The sequence below is a fragment of the Lipotes vexillifer genome, unplaced genomic scaffold (assembly GCF_000442215.2).
Source record: "Lipotes vexillifer unplaced genomic scaffold, Lipotes_vexillifer_v1.1 scaffold1011, whole genome shotgun sequence".
In the NCBI taxonomy this organism is placed as follows: Eukaryota; Metazoa; Chordata; class Mammalia; order Artiodactyla; family Lipotidae; genus Lipotes; species Lipotes vexillifer.
The window spans coordinates 3,024,691-3,044,290 of record NW_006787698.1 but is presented as its reverse complement, the minus strand read 5'-3'; the positions used below and the strand labels follow the sequence as shown (position 1 = coordinate 3,044,290).

General features: G+C 51.6%; 1 protein-coding gene across 1 annotated transcript in view; it reads right to left on the bottom strand.

The window, feature by feature from the left end:
- LOC103086095 (rho guanine nucleotide exchange factor 18) overlaps nucleotides 1-19,600 on the bottom strand; it is a 27,454-nt gene that overhangs the window by 2,782 nt on the left and 5,072 nt on the right. The window contains exons 6-14 of the mRNA XM_007460588.1: nucleotides 17,764-17,881; nucleotides 16,618-16,866; nucleotides 15,080-15,156; nucleotides 13,498-13,676; nucleotides 12,602-12,696; nucleotides 2,596-2,778; nucleotides 1,369-1,506; nucleotides 836-960; nucleotides 22-78 (exon numbers count right to left, since the gene is read on the bottom strand). Of these exons, the coding sequence (XP_007460650.1) occupies nucleotides 22-78; nucleotides 836-960; nucleotides 1,369-1,506; nucleotides 2,596-2,778; nucleotides 12,602-12,696; nucleotides 13,498-13,676; nucleotides 15,080-15,156; nucleotides 16,618-16,866; nucleotides 17,764-17,881 (1,221 nt within the window). The remainder of the gene's footprint in view (nucleotides 1-21; nucleotides 79-835; nucleotides 961-1,368; nucleotides 1,507-2,595; nucleotides 2,779-12,601; nucleotides 12,697-13,497; nucleotides 13,677-15,079; nucleotides 15,157-16,617; nucleotides 16,867-17,763; nucleotides 17,882-19,600) is intronic.

The following is a 19,600-nucleotide window of genomic DNA, read 5'->3' as shown; positions in this document are numbered from 1 at the left end:
GACGCACAAGCCCGCGCTTACCTCCGACTCCAGGAGGGCGGGCAGCCGGGGGCTGGGCTCAGCACCTGGTGCCTCCGCCTGTGGAAACACGGCATCACAGCTCAGAGAGCTTCTAAGGGCCAATCCAACTCGAGCGGGACCCGTGTATTATCGCTAAGGCATCCCCTTAGCATGGGACAGGCCCCCGCCTGCTCGTCTGACGTGTGCCAACCTCGGTGTCTGGAAACTGAGGGCGCAGGGTGGGTGCAGGGTGGCCTCCGGGAGGTGTGAGGGCGGTGGGCGGGCTGGGCCCGCCGTGTGGGAGGCTCTGAGCCTGGCCGCGGGGGTGGGCTGGCAGGGGGTGGTTGTCAGAAGAGCCCAGGCCTCAGACCTCAGAGGTGGCCAGAGGCAGCCAGCCTCCAACTCTGACCCCAGCGCTTGGCAAGGGTGGGCCTTCTGAGTCAAAGAGGAGGGAACAGCCAGTGACCTCGGCATCCAGCCGGGGGGGCAGGGCAGGACACCTGTGCAGACTGAAAGCTCGTGGTCCCCGCACGGTGGCCCTCACCTGCACCTGTTGCTGAGGTCGCTGCCCTGAGCCCGCCCCTCCCCTGCCTCCCACCCCGCCCTTGCCGGGGCCTGCAGGAGGAACCAGGAGGGTCACCTGGCCACATGTCAATCTGCACATTAACTATTAGTCACCGGCAACCGTCAACCGGGATGACGCTGCTCACTATTTGCCCTGAGACGGAAAAACCAGACAAGCCAAGCACAGGCTGTTCACCCTCACTGATGATAATTAAAAGCACTGGGGCCGACTCTGTATGGAGCTCGGGAACATCCCAAGGAGGCAGCGTACCGCCTGCGGTGCTTCCTCGGAGGCCCCCGGGGTGTCGCCGAGCCTCGAGTCCGGGCTGCCCGCGGCGCCCTGCCAGTCTCGGAGGCTGGGGTTGCTGCTGCAGACGTTCTTCTGAAAACTGCCATCTGAAACCCCAAGCCAGGCGCATGAGATGCCGTGGGTCCCGAGGAATCTGCAGGCCCTGTTCCCCACCCTGCCCCCCAGCCTGGGTAGGAATCGTGACCGGGCTGCTGCCTTCCGACCTGGGCAGGAAGGGTGGCATCTGGGGCGCAGAGACCAGCAGCAGGAACTGGCCTGGGTGCTGCTGTCAGAACGTGACTCACCGCCCCTGGAAAGTTCCAGAACCCTGACCCCGCAGAGTTTATAGAAGGTTGAGGGGAATCAGCAGCAGAGATGCTGAACAGCAAATGCCTGGGCTCTGCCAAGGTTGCTTTATGAAGGGAATGTTTTAAGAAACTGCACATCCTCCTGCACCCGCCGACCTCCTGGGGTCCCGAGAAGCCCCAGCCCCAAGAGGAGGCGGCGCCACTCACTCTTGCTGGGGCTGCCAGCGCTGTCGTAGCCCCCGGAGGCCTCCATCCTCCGAGCTGGGGACGAGGAGCCACCCCCGTCGTCCACCTGGCCGTTGGTGCTGCCCAGCCGCCTGCAGATCAGGCTCTGGATGTCCTCGACTGTGGAAGGAGATGGAGGGGAACCAAGTCACCCCGCGGCCCTGCCGTGGGCATCAGAGCAGGGTGCAGGGACCCGGGCCACGGCCTCGCAGGGTGTCAGTCACCCCCTCTGACTCTGTGCACCCCCTACACAGGTACTGCACCCAGGATGTGCCAATCTGTATCTACACGAGGCCGGACCTCGGGGCGCTCCGGGCCCTGAGCCTGGGGCTGCGCTGGGCCTAGGAGGGAACTCGGTGTGGCCACTGCCTGTGTGCTGATGGTCATACAGAAGGTCAGGGGCCACGGGAGGTGGCCTTGGGGGAGCAGGGCTGGTCACACAAGGTGCTCGAGGACAGACGGGCTTTGGCCAGGTGAGGAGGTGGGGAGACTATTCTAGGCCGAGGCACAGGACATGAGAGGGTCTTGGGAGCCCAAGAACAGTGGTGACTGGAGACATGGGAGGCCTGGCTGGAGAGAGCAAGGCTGAGCAGGGGCTCAGTCCAAGCGGGACCCCTCTGGCCTTTTCACTCTGATGGAAAATTCTGGAGGGCAGGGCTGTGTCTGTCTCGCCTGCCGTTGAAAGAACAGTGCTGGCCCTCCTGCCTGACTGCCCAGCAGGATCACATGCCCTAGCCTAGCATGGGGCTCAGCAGCTGTGTGGAAGTTTCTAGGAGCTCCGCAAGGATGCTGGCAGCTCCTGGAAGCAGGCTGCTTACCGGCCAGTGCCCTCCCGTGGCTGTGCGGCCAGGAGCCCCTGAAACAACCCACCAAATGTGTATGTGTGTATTTTTCTGGGGACAGCATCACTGACCCACTCATCAGAAAAGAGGAACCGTCTCGGTCAATTTGAGACCCCCGGGTCCAGCACCGGGAGTGTTTGTTGAGTGAATAGGAGATGGTACTGTAAATCTGCAGCGAGGGGTCTGCACCCGACTGGGTCCAAGGACCTTCCAGCTCTAAGCAGAATAGAGGCAGACAGAACTGTGCCCGGACAGGGTGGCCTGTGGGCCCCACGGGGCTGTGTGCCTAGCCTGGGGTCTCCCAGGAGCCCACCAGGCAGCACAGGGAGGGCGGGCCGGCGCTCAGCGAGGGCTGGTGGCTACTTACTCTCACTCATGGCCGACTTGAGAATCAGCTCCCCCTGCAGGTTCTCGGGGGGGTCCCCTCCCCGGAAGAGGAGCCGAGCCGGGGCGAGGTCCTCGAAGCCGCTCATCTCAGCCATCTCCAGGTAGATGTGCTGCTTCTCGCTGAGGCTCTGGGCGATCTGCTGGTCTTTAATGTTAAGTTGCTCTGCAAAGTGGCAATGGGTGTGGCGGTTGGCCTCCTCTGGGGTAGTTACCCCCAGGAGCCGGTGTAAGGATGCCTCACGGGTCCAGGCGGGCCTCTGGGAACCCTGCTGATCCACGCCCTGTCCGGAGCTGGACCTCTCCCTTCGTCCAACATTCCCGACCAGCAGGCAAGGGTGTGGCCCTGTCTCCAGCTTGTTTCCCTCAATTATAAAAATCAAATACGGTGGGGGCATGGGGGAGGACCATAACGGGCTGATTTTTATTAGTTTGGGACAAATTGAGAGCCTTATGAGACTTAGTTTTCTAATCTTCTTACAAGTCTCTGGGTCTTATACTTTTTTTTTTGGCCGTGCCACGAGGCATGCAGGATCTTAGTTCCCTGACCAGGGGTTGAACCCGGGCCCCCTGCAATGGAAGCGTGGAGTCTTAACCACTGGACCACCAGGGAAGTCCCTATACCTCTTTTTTGCTGCCATGACTACGACTTATTTTACTAGACTTTCTCACTGGTGATTGCTAGTATAAATATACACATCCCGTTCAGCTAAATTATTGAGCTCCCTTACATTTCAAATAGTTTTCCAGTTGATTCTACAGGATTTCCTAGGCAGATAATCATGTCACCTGCAAAAAAATAATTCTGCCACCTCCTGACCAATCGTAATCTCTTCTGCTTCTTCCCTTACTACCCTGGCTGGAACATCCAGGAGGAAGATACTAATGGTGAGAGTGGGGGGGGTGGGGGGCCCTGCCTCGCTCCTGACTTTGATGGGACTGTCCCTTATGGTCCAGTGTAAAGGATGAGATTGGCTTTTGGTCCAAGATAATAAAGGAGATCTTGGTGAAGGAAACATCTATTTCTAATTCACTAAGACTCTTGTCAGGAGTGGGTAATGAGGAGACGTTCCTGTATAATTCTGTGGTATCCATGGAGATGCATCTGTGCAGGGCATGTATTTTATTACCCTCCAGCAGAAATGAGAGTTAGAACGGGACACACTGGGGAGGAGGTGAACCAGCGCCGAGGGACCCTGACAACATTGGAACGGCCCTGAGGCTGAGTGGATGGGCCCCTACTTTCTAGATGGTGGCCTTCTACCACTATTTGCCGTGTGGCTGACAGGGTCTTGGTGCTCCAGCCTGGTGTCTGGCCTGAGCCTCCGAGGTGGGAGAGCCGAGTTCAGGACATTAGACCACCAGAGACCTCCTGGCTCCACGTAATATCAATTGGTGAGAGCTCTCCCAGAGATTTCCGTCTCAACGCTAAGACCCAGCTCCACCCAATGGTCAGCAAGCTCTAGTGCTGGGCGCCCCATGCCAAACAACTAGCAACCCAGGAACACAACCCCACCCATTAGCAGAGAGGCTGTTCAAAAATCATACTGAGTTGACAGACACCCCAACACACACCACCAGATGCGGCCCTGCCCACCAGAAAGACAAGATCCAGCCCCACCTACCAGAACACAGGTAGGCACCAGTCCCCTCCACCAGGAAGCCTACACAAGCCAGTGAACCAACCTCACCCACTGGGGGCAGGAACCAAAAACAATGGGAACTACGAACCTGCAGCCTGTGAAAAGGAGACCCCAAACACAGTAAGTTAAGCAAAATGAGAAGACAGAGAAACACACAGCAGATGAAGGAGCAAGGTAAAAACCCACCAGACCAAACAAATGAAGAGGAAATGGGCAGCCTACCTGAGAAAGAATTCAGAGTAATGATAGTAAAGATGACCCCAAATCTTGGAAACAGAATGAAGAAAATACAACAAAAGTTTAACAAGAACCTAGAAGGACTAAAGAGCAAACAATGATGAACAACACAATAAATGAAATTAAAAATACTGTAGAAGGATTCAATAGCAGAATAACTGAGGCTGAAGAACGGATAAGTGACCTGGAAGATAAAATAGTGGAAATAACTACCACACAGCAGAATAAACAAAAAAGAATGAAAAGAATTGAGGACAGTCTCAGAGACCTCGGGGATAACATTAAACACAACAACATTCGAATTACAGGGGTCCCAGAAGAAGAAGAGAAAAAAAAGGGACTGAGAAAATATTTGAAGAGATTATAGTTCAAAACTTCCCTAACATGGGAAAGGAAATAGTCAATCAAGTCCAGGAAGCACAGAGAGTCCCATACAGGATAAATCCAAGGAGAAACATGCCAAGACACATATGTCAAAAACTAAATACAAAGAAAGCATATTAAAAGCAGCAAGGGAAAAACAACAAATAACACACAAGGGAATCCCCATAAGGTTAACAGCTGATCTCTCAGCAGAAACTCTACAAGCCAGAAGGGAGTGGCAGGACATATTTAAAGTGATGAAAGGGAAAAACCTGCAACCAAGATTACTCTACCCAACAAGGATCTCATTCAGGTTCGACGGAGAAATTAAAACCTTTACAGACAAGCAAAAGTTAAGAGAATGCAGCACCACCAAACCAGCTTTACAACAAATGCTAAAGGAACTTCTCTAGGCAGGAAACACAAGAGAAGGAAAAGACCTACAAAAACAAACCCAAAACAACTAAGAAAATGGTAATAGGAACACACATATCGATAATCACCTCAAATGTAAATGGATTAAATGTGCCAACCAAAAGACACAGACTGGCTGAATGGATACAAAAACAAGACCTGTATATATGCTGTCCTGAAGAGACCCACTTCAGACCTAGGGACACATACAGACTGAAAGTGAGGGGATGGAAAAAGATATTCCATGCAAATGGAAACCAAAAGAAAGCTGGAGTAGCAATTCTCATGTCAGACAAAACAGACTTTAAAATAAGGACTATTACAAGAGACAAAGAAGGACACTACGTAATGATCAAGGGATCAATCCAAGAAGAAGATATAACAATTATAAATATTTAGGCACCCAACATAGGAGCACGTCAATACATAAGGCAAATACTAACAGCCATAAAAAGGGAAATTGACAGTAACACAATCATAGGAGGGGACTTTAACACCCCACTTTCACAAATGGACAGATCATCCAAAATGAAAATAAATAAGGAAACACAAGATGTTTTAATAATGAAACATTAGACAAGATGGACTTAATTGATATTTATAGGGCATTACATCCAAAAACAACAGAATACACTTGCTTCTCAAGTGCTCATGGAACATTCTCCAGGATAGATCATATCTTGGGTCACAAATCAAGCCTTGGTAAATTTAAGAAAATTGAAATTGTATTAGGTATCTTTTCCAACCACAACGCTATGAGACTAGATATCAATTATAGGGAAAAAACTCTAAAAAAATACAAACACAGGAAGGCTAAACAATACACTACTAAATAACCAAGAGAAAAAAAAAATAACCAAGAGATCACTGAAGAAATCAAAGAGGAAATCAGAAAATACCTAGAAACAAATGACGATGAAAACATGATGACCCAAAACCTATGGGACACAGCAAAAGCAGTTCTAAGAGGGAAGTTTATAGCAATACAATCCTACGTCAAGAAACAAGAAAAATCTCAAATAAACAACCTAACCTTACACCTAAAGCAATTAGAGAAAGAAGAACAAAAAACCCCCAAAGTTAGCAGAAGGAAAGAAATCATAAAGATCAGATAGGAAATAAATGAAAAAGAAATGAAGGAAACAATAGCAAAGATCAATAAAACTAAAACCTGGTTCATTGAGAAGATAAACAAAATTGACAAACCATTAGCCAGATTCATCAAGAAAAAAAAGACTCAAATCAATAGAATTAGAAATGAAAAAGGAGAAGTAACAACTGACACTGCAGAAATACAAAGGATCATGAGAGACTACTGCAAGCAACTGTATGCAAATAAAATGCACCACCTGGAAGAAACGGACAAATTCTTAGAAAAGCACAACCTTCCAGACTGAACCAGGAAGAAATAGAAAATATAAACAGACTAATCACAAGCACTGAAATTGAAACTGTGATTAAAAATCTTCCAACAAACAAAAGCCCAGGACCAGATGGCTTCACAGGCAGATTCTATCAAACATATAGAGAAGAGCTAATGCCTGTCCTTCTCAAACTCTAACAAAATATAGCAGAGGGAGGAACACTCCCAATCTCATTCTACGAGGCCACCATCACCCTGATACCAAAACCAGACAAAGATGTCAGAAAAAAAGAAAACTACAGGCCAATATCACTGATGAACACAGATGCAGAAATCCTCAACAAAATACTAGCAAACAGAATCCAACAGCACATTAAATCATGATCAAGTGGGATTTATCCCAGGAATGCAAGGATTCTTCAATATATGCAAAACAATCATTGTGATACACCATATTAACAAACTGAAGGATAAAAATCATATGATCATCTCAATAGATGCAGAAAAAGCTTTCGACAAAATTCAGTACCCATTTATGATAAAAACTCTCCATAAAGTAGGCACAGAGGGAACCTACCTCAACGTAATAAAGGCTATATATGACAAACCCACAGCCAACATCGTTCTCAATGGTGAAAACCTGAAACCATTTCTTCTAAGATCAGGAACAAGACAAGGCTGCCCACTTTCATGACTATTATTCAATGTAGTTTTGGAAGTTTTGGCCACAGCAATCAAAGAAAAAGAAATAAAAGGAACCCACGTCAGAAAAGAAGAAGTAAAGCTGTCACTGTTTGCCGCTGACATGATACTATACATAGAGAGTCCTGAAGATGCTACTAGAAAACTACTAGAGCTAATCAATGAATTTGGTAAAGTAGCAGGATACAAAATTAATGCACAGAAATCTGTTGCATTCCTATACACTAATGATGAAAAATCCGAAAGAGAACTTAAGGAAACACTCCCATTTACCACTGCAGCATACAGAATAAAATACCTAGGAATAAACCTACCTAAGGAGACAAAAGGCCTGTATGCAGTAAACTATATGACACTGATGAAAGAAATTAAAGATGATACAAACAGATGGAGAGACACACCATATTCTTGGACTGGAAGAATCAACATTGTGAAAATGACTATATTACCCAAAGCAATCTACAGATTCAATGAAATCCCTATCAAACTACCAATGGCATTTTTCACAGAACTAGAACAAAAAATTTCACAATTTGTATGGAAACACAAAAGACCCCGAATAGCCAAAGTAATCTTGAGAAAGAAAAACAGAGCTAGAGGAATCAGGCTCCCTGACTTCTGACTATACTACAAAGCTACAGTAATTAAGACAGTATGGTACTGGCACAAAAACAGAACTATAGATCAATGGAACAGGATAGAAAGCCCAGAGTTAAACCCACACACAAATGGTCACCTTATCTTTGATAAAGGAGGCAAGAATATACAGTGGAGAAAAGACAGCCTCTTCAATAAGTGGTGCTGGGAAAACTGGACAGCTACATGTAAAAGAATGAAATTAGAACACCTCCTAACACCATACACAAAAATAAACACAAAATGGATTACAGACCTAAATGTAACGCCAGATGCTATAAAACTCTTAGAGGAAAACATAAGCAGAACACTCTATGACATAAATCACAGCAAGATCCTTTTTGACCCACCTCCTAGAGTAATGGAAACAAAAACAAAAATAAACAAATGGGACCTAATGAAACTTAAAAGCTTTTGCACAGCAAAGGAAACCATAAACAAGATGAAAAGACAACCCTCAGAAGGAGAGAAAATATTTGCAAACGAAGCAACTGACAAAGAATTAATCTCCAAAATGTATACAATCAGGTTGTGCAGCTCAATATCAAAAAAACCCAAACAACCCAATCCAAAAATGGGCAGAAGACCTAAATAGACATTTCTCCAAAGAAGATATACAGATTGCCAACAAACACATGAAAGGATGCTCAACATCACTAATCATTAAAGAAACGCAAATCGAAACTACAATGAGGTATCACCTCACACCTGTCAGAATGGCCATCATCAAAAAATCTACAAACAATAAATGCTGGAGAGGGTGTGGAGAAAAGGGAACCCTCTTGCACTGTTGGTGGGAATGTAAATTGATAGAGCCACTATGGAGAACAGTATGGAGGTTCCGTAAAAAGCTAAAAATAGAACTACCATACGACCCTGCAACCCCACTACTGGGCATATACCCTGAGAAAACCATAATTCAAAAAGAGTCATGTACCACAATGTTCATTGCAGCTCTATTTACAATAGCCAGGACATGGAAGCAACCTAAGCGTGCACTGACAGATGAATGGATAAAGAAGATTGGCACATATATACAATGGAATATTACTCAGCCATAAAAAGAGACGAAATTGAGTTATTTGTAGTGAGGTGGATGGACCTAGAGTCTGTCGTACAGAGTGAAGTAAGTCAGAAAGAGAAAAACAAATACCGTATGCTAACACATGCATATGGAATCTAAAAAAAAAAAAAGGTTCTAATGAACCTAGGGGCAGGACAGGAATAAAGACGCAGATGCACAGAATGGACTTGAGGACACGGGGAGGGGGAAGGGTAAGCTGGGACGAAGTGAGAGAGTGGCATTGACATATATAAAACTACCAAATGTGAAATGGATAGCTAGTAGGAAGCAGGTGCATAGCACAGGGAGATCAGCTCGGTGCTTTGTGACCACCTAGAGGGGTGGGATAGGGAGGGAGGGAGGGAGATGCAAGGGGGAGGGGATATGGGGATATATGTATACATAGAGCTGATTCACTTTGTTGTACAGCAGAAACTAACACAACATTGTAAAGCAATTATACTCCAATGAAGATGTTAAAAAAAAAATTTAGAACAGGATGAAATGAATACTATGTTAACATTATACTTTCAGGGGTCAGTGGGATTTCTCTCCCTGATTTCTTTTGGACATTTTTATTCCTTAATACCCTCAAACTTGCACCTCTCCCCACAAAAAGAAATAAAATACATACTGCCTAATTTTATGCACTTACTGCTCAAATGTTACCTATGTTAAACATAAATATCACAGTGAGTGAGAGAGAGGAGGGGAGTTGCCTGAGACCACAAAGTACTGAGATGGATTCTTGGCAATGACCTCGCTGAAATCTCACAGGAATCTGTTAAAACCGGGGAGCAGGATGAGCACGATGTGGTCCATCCATACAATGGAATATTATTCAGCCTTAAAAAGGAAAGATTCTGCCACAGGGATGAACCTTGAAAACATCACGCTTGGTGAAATAAGCCAGTCACAAAGCGACAAATATCCCCATTTATACGAGGTGGCTGGAATAAGTTAAGTTCATAGACAGATAGACAGTAGGACAGAAGTTCCCAGCTGCTGGAGATGGGGAAAGAACGGGAGTGACTGCTAATGGGGATGGGGTTTCTTTCTGGGGTGATGATGACAGCCTAAAATTGACTGTGATGGTTGCACATCCTTTTGGTATACACTAAAAGCCACTGCATGGCACACTTTAAATGGGTGACTGGTAAGGTATGTGAATTACTGAGCCCTTCTTGAGCGAGGACCGAGGAAGCAACCCTAGCGCCCCACTCCCCTTTCCAAAACGCCCTCTGGAAGCGCGCTACCCCAGGGCAAACGGCCCAGAGAACCGCAGGACATGGGACAGCCCACAGCCAAACTCCTGGTCACTTGGGCGGTGGTTCGCTCCATGGCCAGTTTTCATGGGATAGAACAGAAAGGCCACTGCCGGGCCCAGGAGGGCTCTGGGGGCCAAGTCACCAGACGAGGTCACACTGACCCCATCCCCCCGACCCCGCCCTTACCTTGGAAGTACCTCAGCCTCACGGTGCGGGCCGCCTCAACCACCTTCCTCTCTTCCTCAGCCTCGCCGTGTGGGCCCTCCTCCTCGTCCGGGCAGCTGCAGGGAGAGGGGACAGATGGGCGAGCACGCTCCATGGACTGGCTGCCTCTGAAACAGCACTGAGGTCTGCCTGCAGGTCCAGCTGCAAAGAGCATCTCTGATGTGCTGAGAGATTTAGTTTGTTAATGGTCAACCGTGCAGGACAGAAACACAGCCGTCGGCAAGCATCCAGTCTCAAAGTGTCAGGACGTAACCGGCCACAGGTTTCAAATGTCTGGCACAACTTGCAGGGTGTGGGGGGTGGAGGAGACAGAGCAGTTCCTTCCCTGGGGACCTCCTAGCTACAGGACGCTGCAAGGCCAGCAGAGCCGAAGTTGAGTACTGAGGGGGCTCGAAGAAGACTACAGCTTTGAGAAACTTCTGGGCATAAAGGGAGGGAGCAGCAGGGTGGGCATGGGGGCCGGACCACCGTCTGTCGGTGGCAGGAGCCAGGCATCACTCAAAGCCACAGGGCTGGGGGCCTGAGGGGTCCCCTGGCTCGAGGAGGAAGGACAGCCCCCCGTGTCAGGTGGACAGCCCACCAATACAGAGCTGTGGGCCCTGCAACCTCCAGCCACAGACATCTGGGCCTTTTTAGCCATTGTCGGAAGGGGCTGAATGGCATCTTCTGTCTGCCCTTAGATGAGGGGACGGACAGAGCACCAAGGTGGAGTGACAGGGAGGGGAAAAGCAACGGCGTCTTCCACCTGTGACCCCCAGAATGAACCTAGGGGCAGGACAGGAATAAAGACGCAGATGCACAGAATGGACTTGAGGACACGGGGAGGGGGAAGGGTAAGCTGGGACGAAGTGAGAGAGTGGCATTGACATATATAAAACTACCAAATGTGAAATGGATAGCTAGTAGGAAGCAGGTGCATAGCACAGGGAGATCAGCTCGGTGCTTTGTGACCACCTAGAGGGGTGGGATAGGGAGGGAGGGAGGGAGATGCAAGGGGGAGGGGATATGGGGATATATGTATACATAGAGCTGATTCACTTTGTTGTACAGCAGAAACTAACACAACATTGTAAAGCAATTATACTCCAATGAAGATGTTAAAAAAAAAATTTAGAACAGGATGAAATGAATACTATGTTAACATTATACTTTCAGGGGTCAGTGGGATTTCTCTCCCTGATTTCTTTTGGACATTTTTATTCCTTAATACCCTCAAACTTGCACCTCTCCCCACAAAAAGAAATAAAATACATACTGCCTAATTTTATGCACTTACTGCTCAAATGTTACCTATGTTAAACATAAATATCACAGTGAGTGAGAGAGAGGAGGGGAGTTGCCTGAGACCACAAAGTACTGAGATGGATTCTTGGCAATGACCTCGCTGAAATCTCACAGGAATCTGTTAAAACCGGGGAGCAGGATGAGCACGATGTGGTCCATCCATACAATGGAATATTATTCAGCCTTAAAAAGGAAAGATTCTGCCACAGGGATGAACCTTGAAAACATCACGCTTGGTGAAATAAGCCAGTCACAAAGCGACAAATATCCCCATTTATACGAGGTGGCTGGAATAAGTTAAGTTCATAGACAGATAGACAGTAGGACAGAAGTTCCCAGCTGCTGGAGATGGGGAAAGAACGGGAGTGACTGCTAATGGGGATGGGGTTTCTTTCTGGGGTGATGATGACAGCCTAAAATTGACTGTGATGGTTGCACATCCTTTTGGTATACACTAAAAGCCACTGCATGGCACACTTTAAATGGGTGACTGGTAAGGTATGTGAATTACTGAGCCCTTCTTGAGCGAGGACCGAGGAAGCAACCCTAGCGCCCCACTCCCCTTTCCAAAACGCCCTCTGGAAGCGCGCTACCCCAGGGCAAACGGCCCAGAGAACCGCAGGACATGGGACAGCCCACAGCCAAACTCCTGGTCACTTGGGCGGTGGTTCGCTCCATGGCCAGTTTTCATGGGATAGAACAGAAAGGCCACTGCCGGGCCCAGGAGGGCTCTGGGGGCCAAGTCACCAGACGAGGTCACACTGACCCCATCCCCCCGACCCCGCCCTTACCTTGGAAGTACCTCAGCCTCACGGTGCGGGCCGCCTCAACCACCTTCCTCTCTTCCTCAGCCTCGCCGTGTGGGCCCTCCTCCTCGTCCGGGCAGCTGCAGGGAGAGGGGACAGATGGGCGAGCACGCTCCATGGACTGGCTGCCTCTGAAACAGCACTGAGGTCTGCCTGCAGGTCCAGCTGCAAAGAGCATCTCTGATGTGCTGAGAGATTTAGTTTGTTAATGGTCAACCGTGCAGGACAGAAACACAGCCGTCGGCAAGCATCCAGTCTCAAAGTGTCAGGACGTAACCGGCCACAGGTTTCAAATGTCTGGCACAACTTGCAGGGTGTGGGGGGTGGAGGAGACAGAGCAGTTCCTTCCCTGGGGACCTCCTAGCTACAGGACGCTGCAAGGCCAGCAGAGCCGAAGTTGAGTACTGAGGGGGCTCGAAGAAGACTACAGCTTTGAGAAACTTCTGGGCATAAAGGGAGGGAGCAGCAGGGTGGGCATGGGGGCCGGACCACCGTCTGTCGGTGGCAGGAGCCAGGCATCACTCAAAGCCACAGGGCTGGGGGCCTGAGGGGTCCCCTGGCTCGAGGAGGAAGGACAGCCCCCCGTGTCAGGTGGACAGCCCACCAATACAGAGCTGTGGGCCCTGCAACCTCCAGCCACAGACATCTGGGCCTTTTTAGCCATTGTCGGAAGGGGCTGAATGGCATCTTCTGTCTGCCCTTAGATGAGGGGACGGACAGAGCACCAAGGTGGAGTGACAGGGAGGGGAAAAGCAACGGCGTCTTCCACCTGTGACCCCCAGCACCCTCGCAGGTGCTCCAAGGTCTCTGCTGATTTGCCAGCCACCAAAGCCAGGGGCACAGCCGTCGGTGGAGGGAAGGCCCACCCGGGCCCCTCTCACCTCTCCACGGCCCTTCGGATGTGAGCCATCCAGGTGTTCCTGTCCTCCTTGGAGCTGGTGTAGATCTCGTACATCTCAGGCCCGTGCAGGGAGGCGCTGATCAGAAACATGGCTTTCTCCTCATTGGCCACCTCCCTCACGATGAGCTTTTGCAGCGAGATGATGGGGCGCTTGGAGTCCTGCACAGGTGGGACGGGGCGGGGAGGGTCACCCTGTACCTGCCCCACAGCCGTGGATCTATGAGCCGGCGGGGAAGGGGACTTGGCGGGGAACGAGGGAGGCGCGCACCCTGCTTATCCTCCAACAATTCAAAGCGGAAAGATTTTGCCACCTGGGGGAAACGGACACTATCGCGATGATATCCTCACATCCTTTTCATGTGCTTGTTCAACGTGCTTAAAAAATGTTTTATAATCGCTAATGCACGTACACTGTATAAAACTCAGAAGATACAAGAGCAGGCAGTCTGTGATGACAAATAAATCTTCCTCCCAACCGTGTGCCCCAAACACCCAGAGCCAGCCAGTATTCCCAATCTGTGGTGTGTCCGACAAGAGATAATGCTCTGACCGACTAGTAAAACGTGCAATTTTAACTGGTTGTTATGGGCTATACTGCACTTCCCCCCGATTCCCCACTAAATCCAGATGCCGAGGTCCTAACCTCAGAATGTGACGGTATTTGGAGACAGGGTCTTTAAAGAGGTGATTAAGTTAAAGCGAGGTCATGAGGGTGGGCCCTGACCCAACAGGACTGGTGTCTTTCTGAGGAGAGGCAATCAGGACACAGACACAGACACAGACACACACACACACACACACACACACACACACACACACGCGCGAGCAGGGGAGGCCATGGGGAGCAGACGGCACAGCAGATCATAGATGTCGCATCGCCCTCGTGAGCGAACACACAGCACACACGAGGTGGGCTGGCGTCAGGATGAGATCACCGTTTGGCAAGACAGCGTGACCTATTTCTGGAAACTTCTTGAGAAGCTAGTTTAAGTCCCTGGGACAGGGGCGAGACTCTGGAGTCGAGTGACAAAGGCCACCTTCCTCTCCAGGTGAACCCAGAGGCAAATGGGTTCGCTAAGCCCCTCCGCGGCAGGCACCCACGGGTCACCCAGGGGAGCAGGGGCAGAGGCCGTGTCCCCGGTGGACGTGGGCCGGGTGGGATGGGCGGAATCCCAGCCTGACTCCGAGTCCTCCGTCCGCACGGAGCTCCCAGCCAGCTTGGCTCCCGTGACGCGGCTGTGCTGGGACCAGCATGCCGTGGGGCCGACGTGGTCATAGCTCCCAGGGCAGTGGCTGCCTGAGTGCGCATCCTCAGCGATGCGCTAGCTCCCCGGGAAGGAGGGATAGGCTCTCCTGGCGACGTTGCCCGGGCCTGTGAGAGCCCGGGCGCCTGTGAGGGGAAGGGCCACGGAAGCACAGAGCCCAGGCGGAACTGGGCAAGATTTTGGCATGACCCTGAAGCCGCCTCAGGCCACTGGACAGGAGCCCATTCAGTGCCCCCCTCCCCGGCCCGTGCAGGCAGCTTTCGAGCAGCCCTTTCTGCGAAGGGACGGGACACGTACCACGGAAGCAAAGACGTATTTTTGATCCTTTTCTTGTAGCAGGAGAAGCACGTCCGTCAACAGGACAGCAAGGACATCTAAGGGGAGAACGCAGAAGGAAACATCTTACAGGGTCCCGCCGGGCAGACGTGGAATCCCAGGCCGGCGCCACAGCCCACGGGCGCCCTTCAACCTGACCCCACCCCATCACCTTCCTGGTTTCAGCTTTTAACGCCGAGCCCCTGGACGCTCGCGTCCTGCTTCCTGACGTAGCAAAACTCTCGTGCCCGCACGCCCGAGCTTCCTGGTGGCGGCAGGCTCAGAGCCTTGTCCCTGTAGGGACATGGTGCGGTGACCCGCCCGGCAGAGCTGGTGCACGTGGGTGCAAATCCCGAGCCGTGTTTCCAACAGGAGCGCTCGCGCTGCGGGAAACGAAAATACCGTCTCCTCGGGGAGCTTGTTCAGACACCCCATCCCAATGAGACACCCTCTCCTCACGGAACTCTCTCGCGCTGCAGCCTGCTGGGTTCCTCTAAAGCACTTCCTGTGCTTTTCACTGTTTTTGTGTTTACTTCTCTCCTTCTGCCCACCGACTGGAGCCCCACGTGGGCAGGGGCCTCTGCCACCCGCCTCGGTGCCTGGCAGGCAGGGGGTGCTCAACTGTAGACTGTATCTTTTGGCTGCTCACCTGCTCAAATTAAGAACAAGCACATCCTGTCGTTTGGCTACCTGTGACACCCCCCAGAGATCTTTAAAGAGGCTGATGCCAGTGGACAGGTTAGGATGTTTCTAGAGGCTCATGAAACGGACAGGAAACTCAGGGATGAGCCCCGGGCGCTCTCTGGTCTGGAACCACATCACGGATCTTGAAAGTAGGGCGTGGAGCGCACCCCGAACAGCGGGATGCTGGGGGCCACAGAGGTCCATGGCCCAGGTGGCATCCTCTACCCCATACTGGGGCCCGTAACTGTTGTTTAGAACCCTGGGGCCTCTGCTAAATCTGGGGTGTCCTGATACCCCGGCTTCTGTTCAGGAGTCAATGAGTCAGTGTGCCCTCTTCACCCGGTGGCCTTCCCTGTGTGCACCACGCCATCTCAACCACCAGACACAGAGGGTGCTGGTACGACCACCTCCACCTCGTTCCTGCTCTACTTCTGTGCTCGACCTGACTCGGCAGGTAACCTCCCTCCAGCTGCGAAGCAGCCAGGCTGCAGTGGCTCTGTGCCAGCTGGTGCCCATCAATCCAAAATAGCGCTCACTCATCCAAGAAGGTACCCAAGACTCCAAGGTGGTGCCACCAGCCCAGGACGGCGTCCACCACTCCAAGGTGGTGCCACTGATCCAAGATGGCATCCACCACTCTGAGATGGTGCCACCAACCCAGCATGGCACCCACCACTCCAAGATGGTGCCACTAGCCCAGGATGGCGTCCACCACTCCAAGGCGGGGCTACCAATCCCAAATGGTGTCCACCACTCCAAGGTGGTGCCACTGATCCAAGACGGCAGCCACCAGCCCAGGACGGCGTCCAGCAGGGGTGGCCGGGGCGGGACCTTACCTTTTAGGCGCCCGGACGCGGTCCTCCAGCACAGCGCGCCCTCCAGGCAGAGCCGCCGCTGCAGCATGTCCTCCTTGCGGAAGGTCAGCCCGTTCTTGAGCTTGCTGGAGGACTTGAGGTCCATCTTCCCTGCGATCTCCCTGAGGCGCTGGCCTTTCTCACACTCGCTGACCCTGGCGTCCACTTGCGAGATGATGCCTTTGATGAGGTTCAGGGCCTGGGTCAGGTCTTTGTGGTCCTCGGAGTCAGCTGCCACACACAGCAGAGTTAGCGCTTTCCTGGGTCTGCGTCCACGAACACGATGGAGGCGGACAGGCTACGGGGTCGATGGAGGTGTGTCCCGAGGCCACTGCTCAGAGGACCCTCGAGAATCACCTTCCAACTCGAATTTCCTGAGATGTAAACGCTTCTCCAAAGTAAACGTGACAGCCCAGCGTTTGGTTTTCACCAAGACAGAGCTTCTGTCGAATGCAGAAGCTGAGGTGCAAATCAAGTGGCAAAGACAGCCCCTGCATAACTCCGCCGGCCATTCCTCGGTCAACAGACTCCCCCCTGCCCTCCAGCTCTCCATAAAAGACTCCCTCCACCTCCGGCCATTACCAAGGGCTGGCTCCTCCCACTCCAAGGGCTCTGCTTTCACGGCAGGGGAACTTTGTGCATTCTCCCACCACCCAAATCCCCTGGAGATAAGGGAGGTGCGGTCAGCACTGCCCTGGCCTCCGGGAACCCCCGGCTGGGCTACATGCCCTTCCTCTCTGCCCTCCGTGGCTGGCACCAGGCACGTGACATGGAGGTCACCTCTGGGCCTGTGTGGGTCACCCAGGGGTGACCTTAGCAAGGGCACTGCCTGTGTCTTTTCATCCACTCTCCAATACTGACTGAGGGCTGCTCCAGCCCAGACTGTGCGGGGACTGGGGGGGTAACGGCAGGCGAGACCAGGCACCCTGGTTGGAAACCCTAGCACCCAGCACAGTGGATTCTGCAAGGTGGCAGCTCACTTAGTGACTGCTGAGCCCAGCTGAATCCAGACAACCAGGGACAGATCGCAGAGTGGATTATCTAACCCACTATTAGAATAGAGGGTGGGGAGACAGAGACCCTCCTCCCCACCAAGCACCTAAGGGCAAGACAGGAGAGCTACCGTACCTTCCGTGTTCTGAATAATACGCTCCACCAGCACGGGGTACTTGGTTATGCGCTGGGTGACCAGAAGGATACACTCCTGCACGCCGAGCCGCCTCACGATGGAGAAGTTGCCGATTCTCTATGAAACGGAGAAAACAAAGCCATGCTGCGTGGGTGTCTAACCTCCCACCACATCAGTTCACGGTCGGATATCGAGTGATATCCAGTTCACGGTCCCTTTTCGGCTTACGGGGACCTTTTCCTTGCCGCTTTGCAGGTACTTGAAAGCAGGGACTGCCTGCTGTATACAGAAAGGCCACAAAGGCAGAGGCAGCCTCACCTGCTATAAAATGTGGGCCCCCGCAGAACCCATTAGGAAGAAACCAGCCAGGGGGCGGGGGAGTGAGTGGGGGGTGGTTGTGGGAATCTCCTGGAGAGCTGTCCACATGCACACGCACATGCGCAGACCCTAACCCTGCTGATGGCCGTCGGGACCCTCCAGACGCGGCTGGGCCGGTGCTCTCTGAACTGGCTCCCTGGTGGCTGCTGGTGCACGCTTCTGGCTAAGAGCCTAAGAAGTGGTCACCTGAAGTCACTTTTTTTTCCCAGCCACATCATGTGGCTTGTGGGATCTTAGTTCCCTGACCAGGGATTGAACCTGGGCCTGCGGCAGTGAAAGTGCCAAGTCCTAACCACTGGACTCAGGCCCCCAAACGACCCTCTCCTTTTCACATCTATCCACTGCCAGGATAATGCAGTGAAAGTTTAAAAAAAAATTTTTGTTTTTTGGCCACACCTCGTGGCGTGCAGGATCTTAGTTCCCCGACCAGGGATCGAACCCGTGCCCCCTGCAGTGGAAGCGCGGGGTCTTAACCACTGGACCTCCAGGGAAGTTCCCTGGGGTGAAATTTAACAACGCTGCATCCTTAACTCTAGACCTTTAGTTGCTGGATATCACTTCAGGGTAGAGTCCTTGGGGTACAGGCTGCAGGTGTGGAGCTGATGTGGGGTACAGTGGGCCAGGGCTGCCACAGGGCACATGCTGACCAGGCGCCCAGCAGCCTTGACCCAGGAGTGCCTCCCAGGATACGGGGGGACGGGGTCTTGCCCGACTACTGACTCAGCTCCTGGGCCCTGAGCACTTGCACACTGTTGGGCAGAAAGAAGACAGGTGTGGGTCATTCCACGGGCTGCGAGGGTTACATGGGGACCAGATAGGGGAGGAGGTGATGAAAGGACAAAGGCTTAGAGGAAGGCAGGCCTTGCCTTCTGCTGGAGCATGCAAGGCAGAGCGGGTGGCTCGGGAGGGCCAGTTCCCGGGGCAGGGCGGCCCCTTGCGAGGACACTCATGTCCCCTCAACGGTCTGAGGACCCATGGTCATCCATTGAGGAGCACCTCAGGGGTCACCCTGCTGCGGCAGGAACAAAACCCTAGGCCTGCTTTGCTTTATACTCGGGGATTCTCCAGAGCTTTCACCACTGTGTTCTGAATGAGTTTGTGGTTAAAAATGAGACAGAACCTTGAAAAATCACTGCCTTATAACAAGTTGTTTATAATCCCAAGCTCTCCAAGAGCCTACAGTTCTGGGGGGGGCGGGGAGGGGAACAACCTATTGCAAAGAGAATACTTCTTTTTTCTTTAAATTTAAAAATCTTTTGGCCGTACCGTGCAGCACGTGGGATCTCAGTTCCCTGATCATGGATCAAATCCGTGCCCCCTGCATTGGAAGTGTGGATTCTTAACCACCGGACTGCCGGGGAGGTCCTGAGGATATGTTTTTAATTAAAAATAAATAAATAAATACTTTTTTTTTTTTTTTTTTTTTTTTCCTTTTATCACGTTTTAAATTTTTTTGTT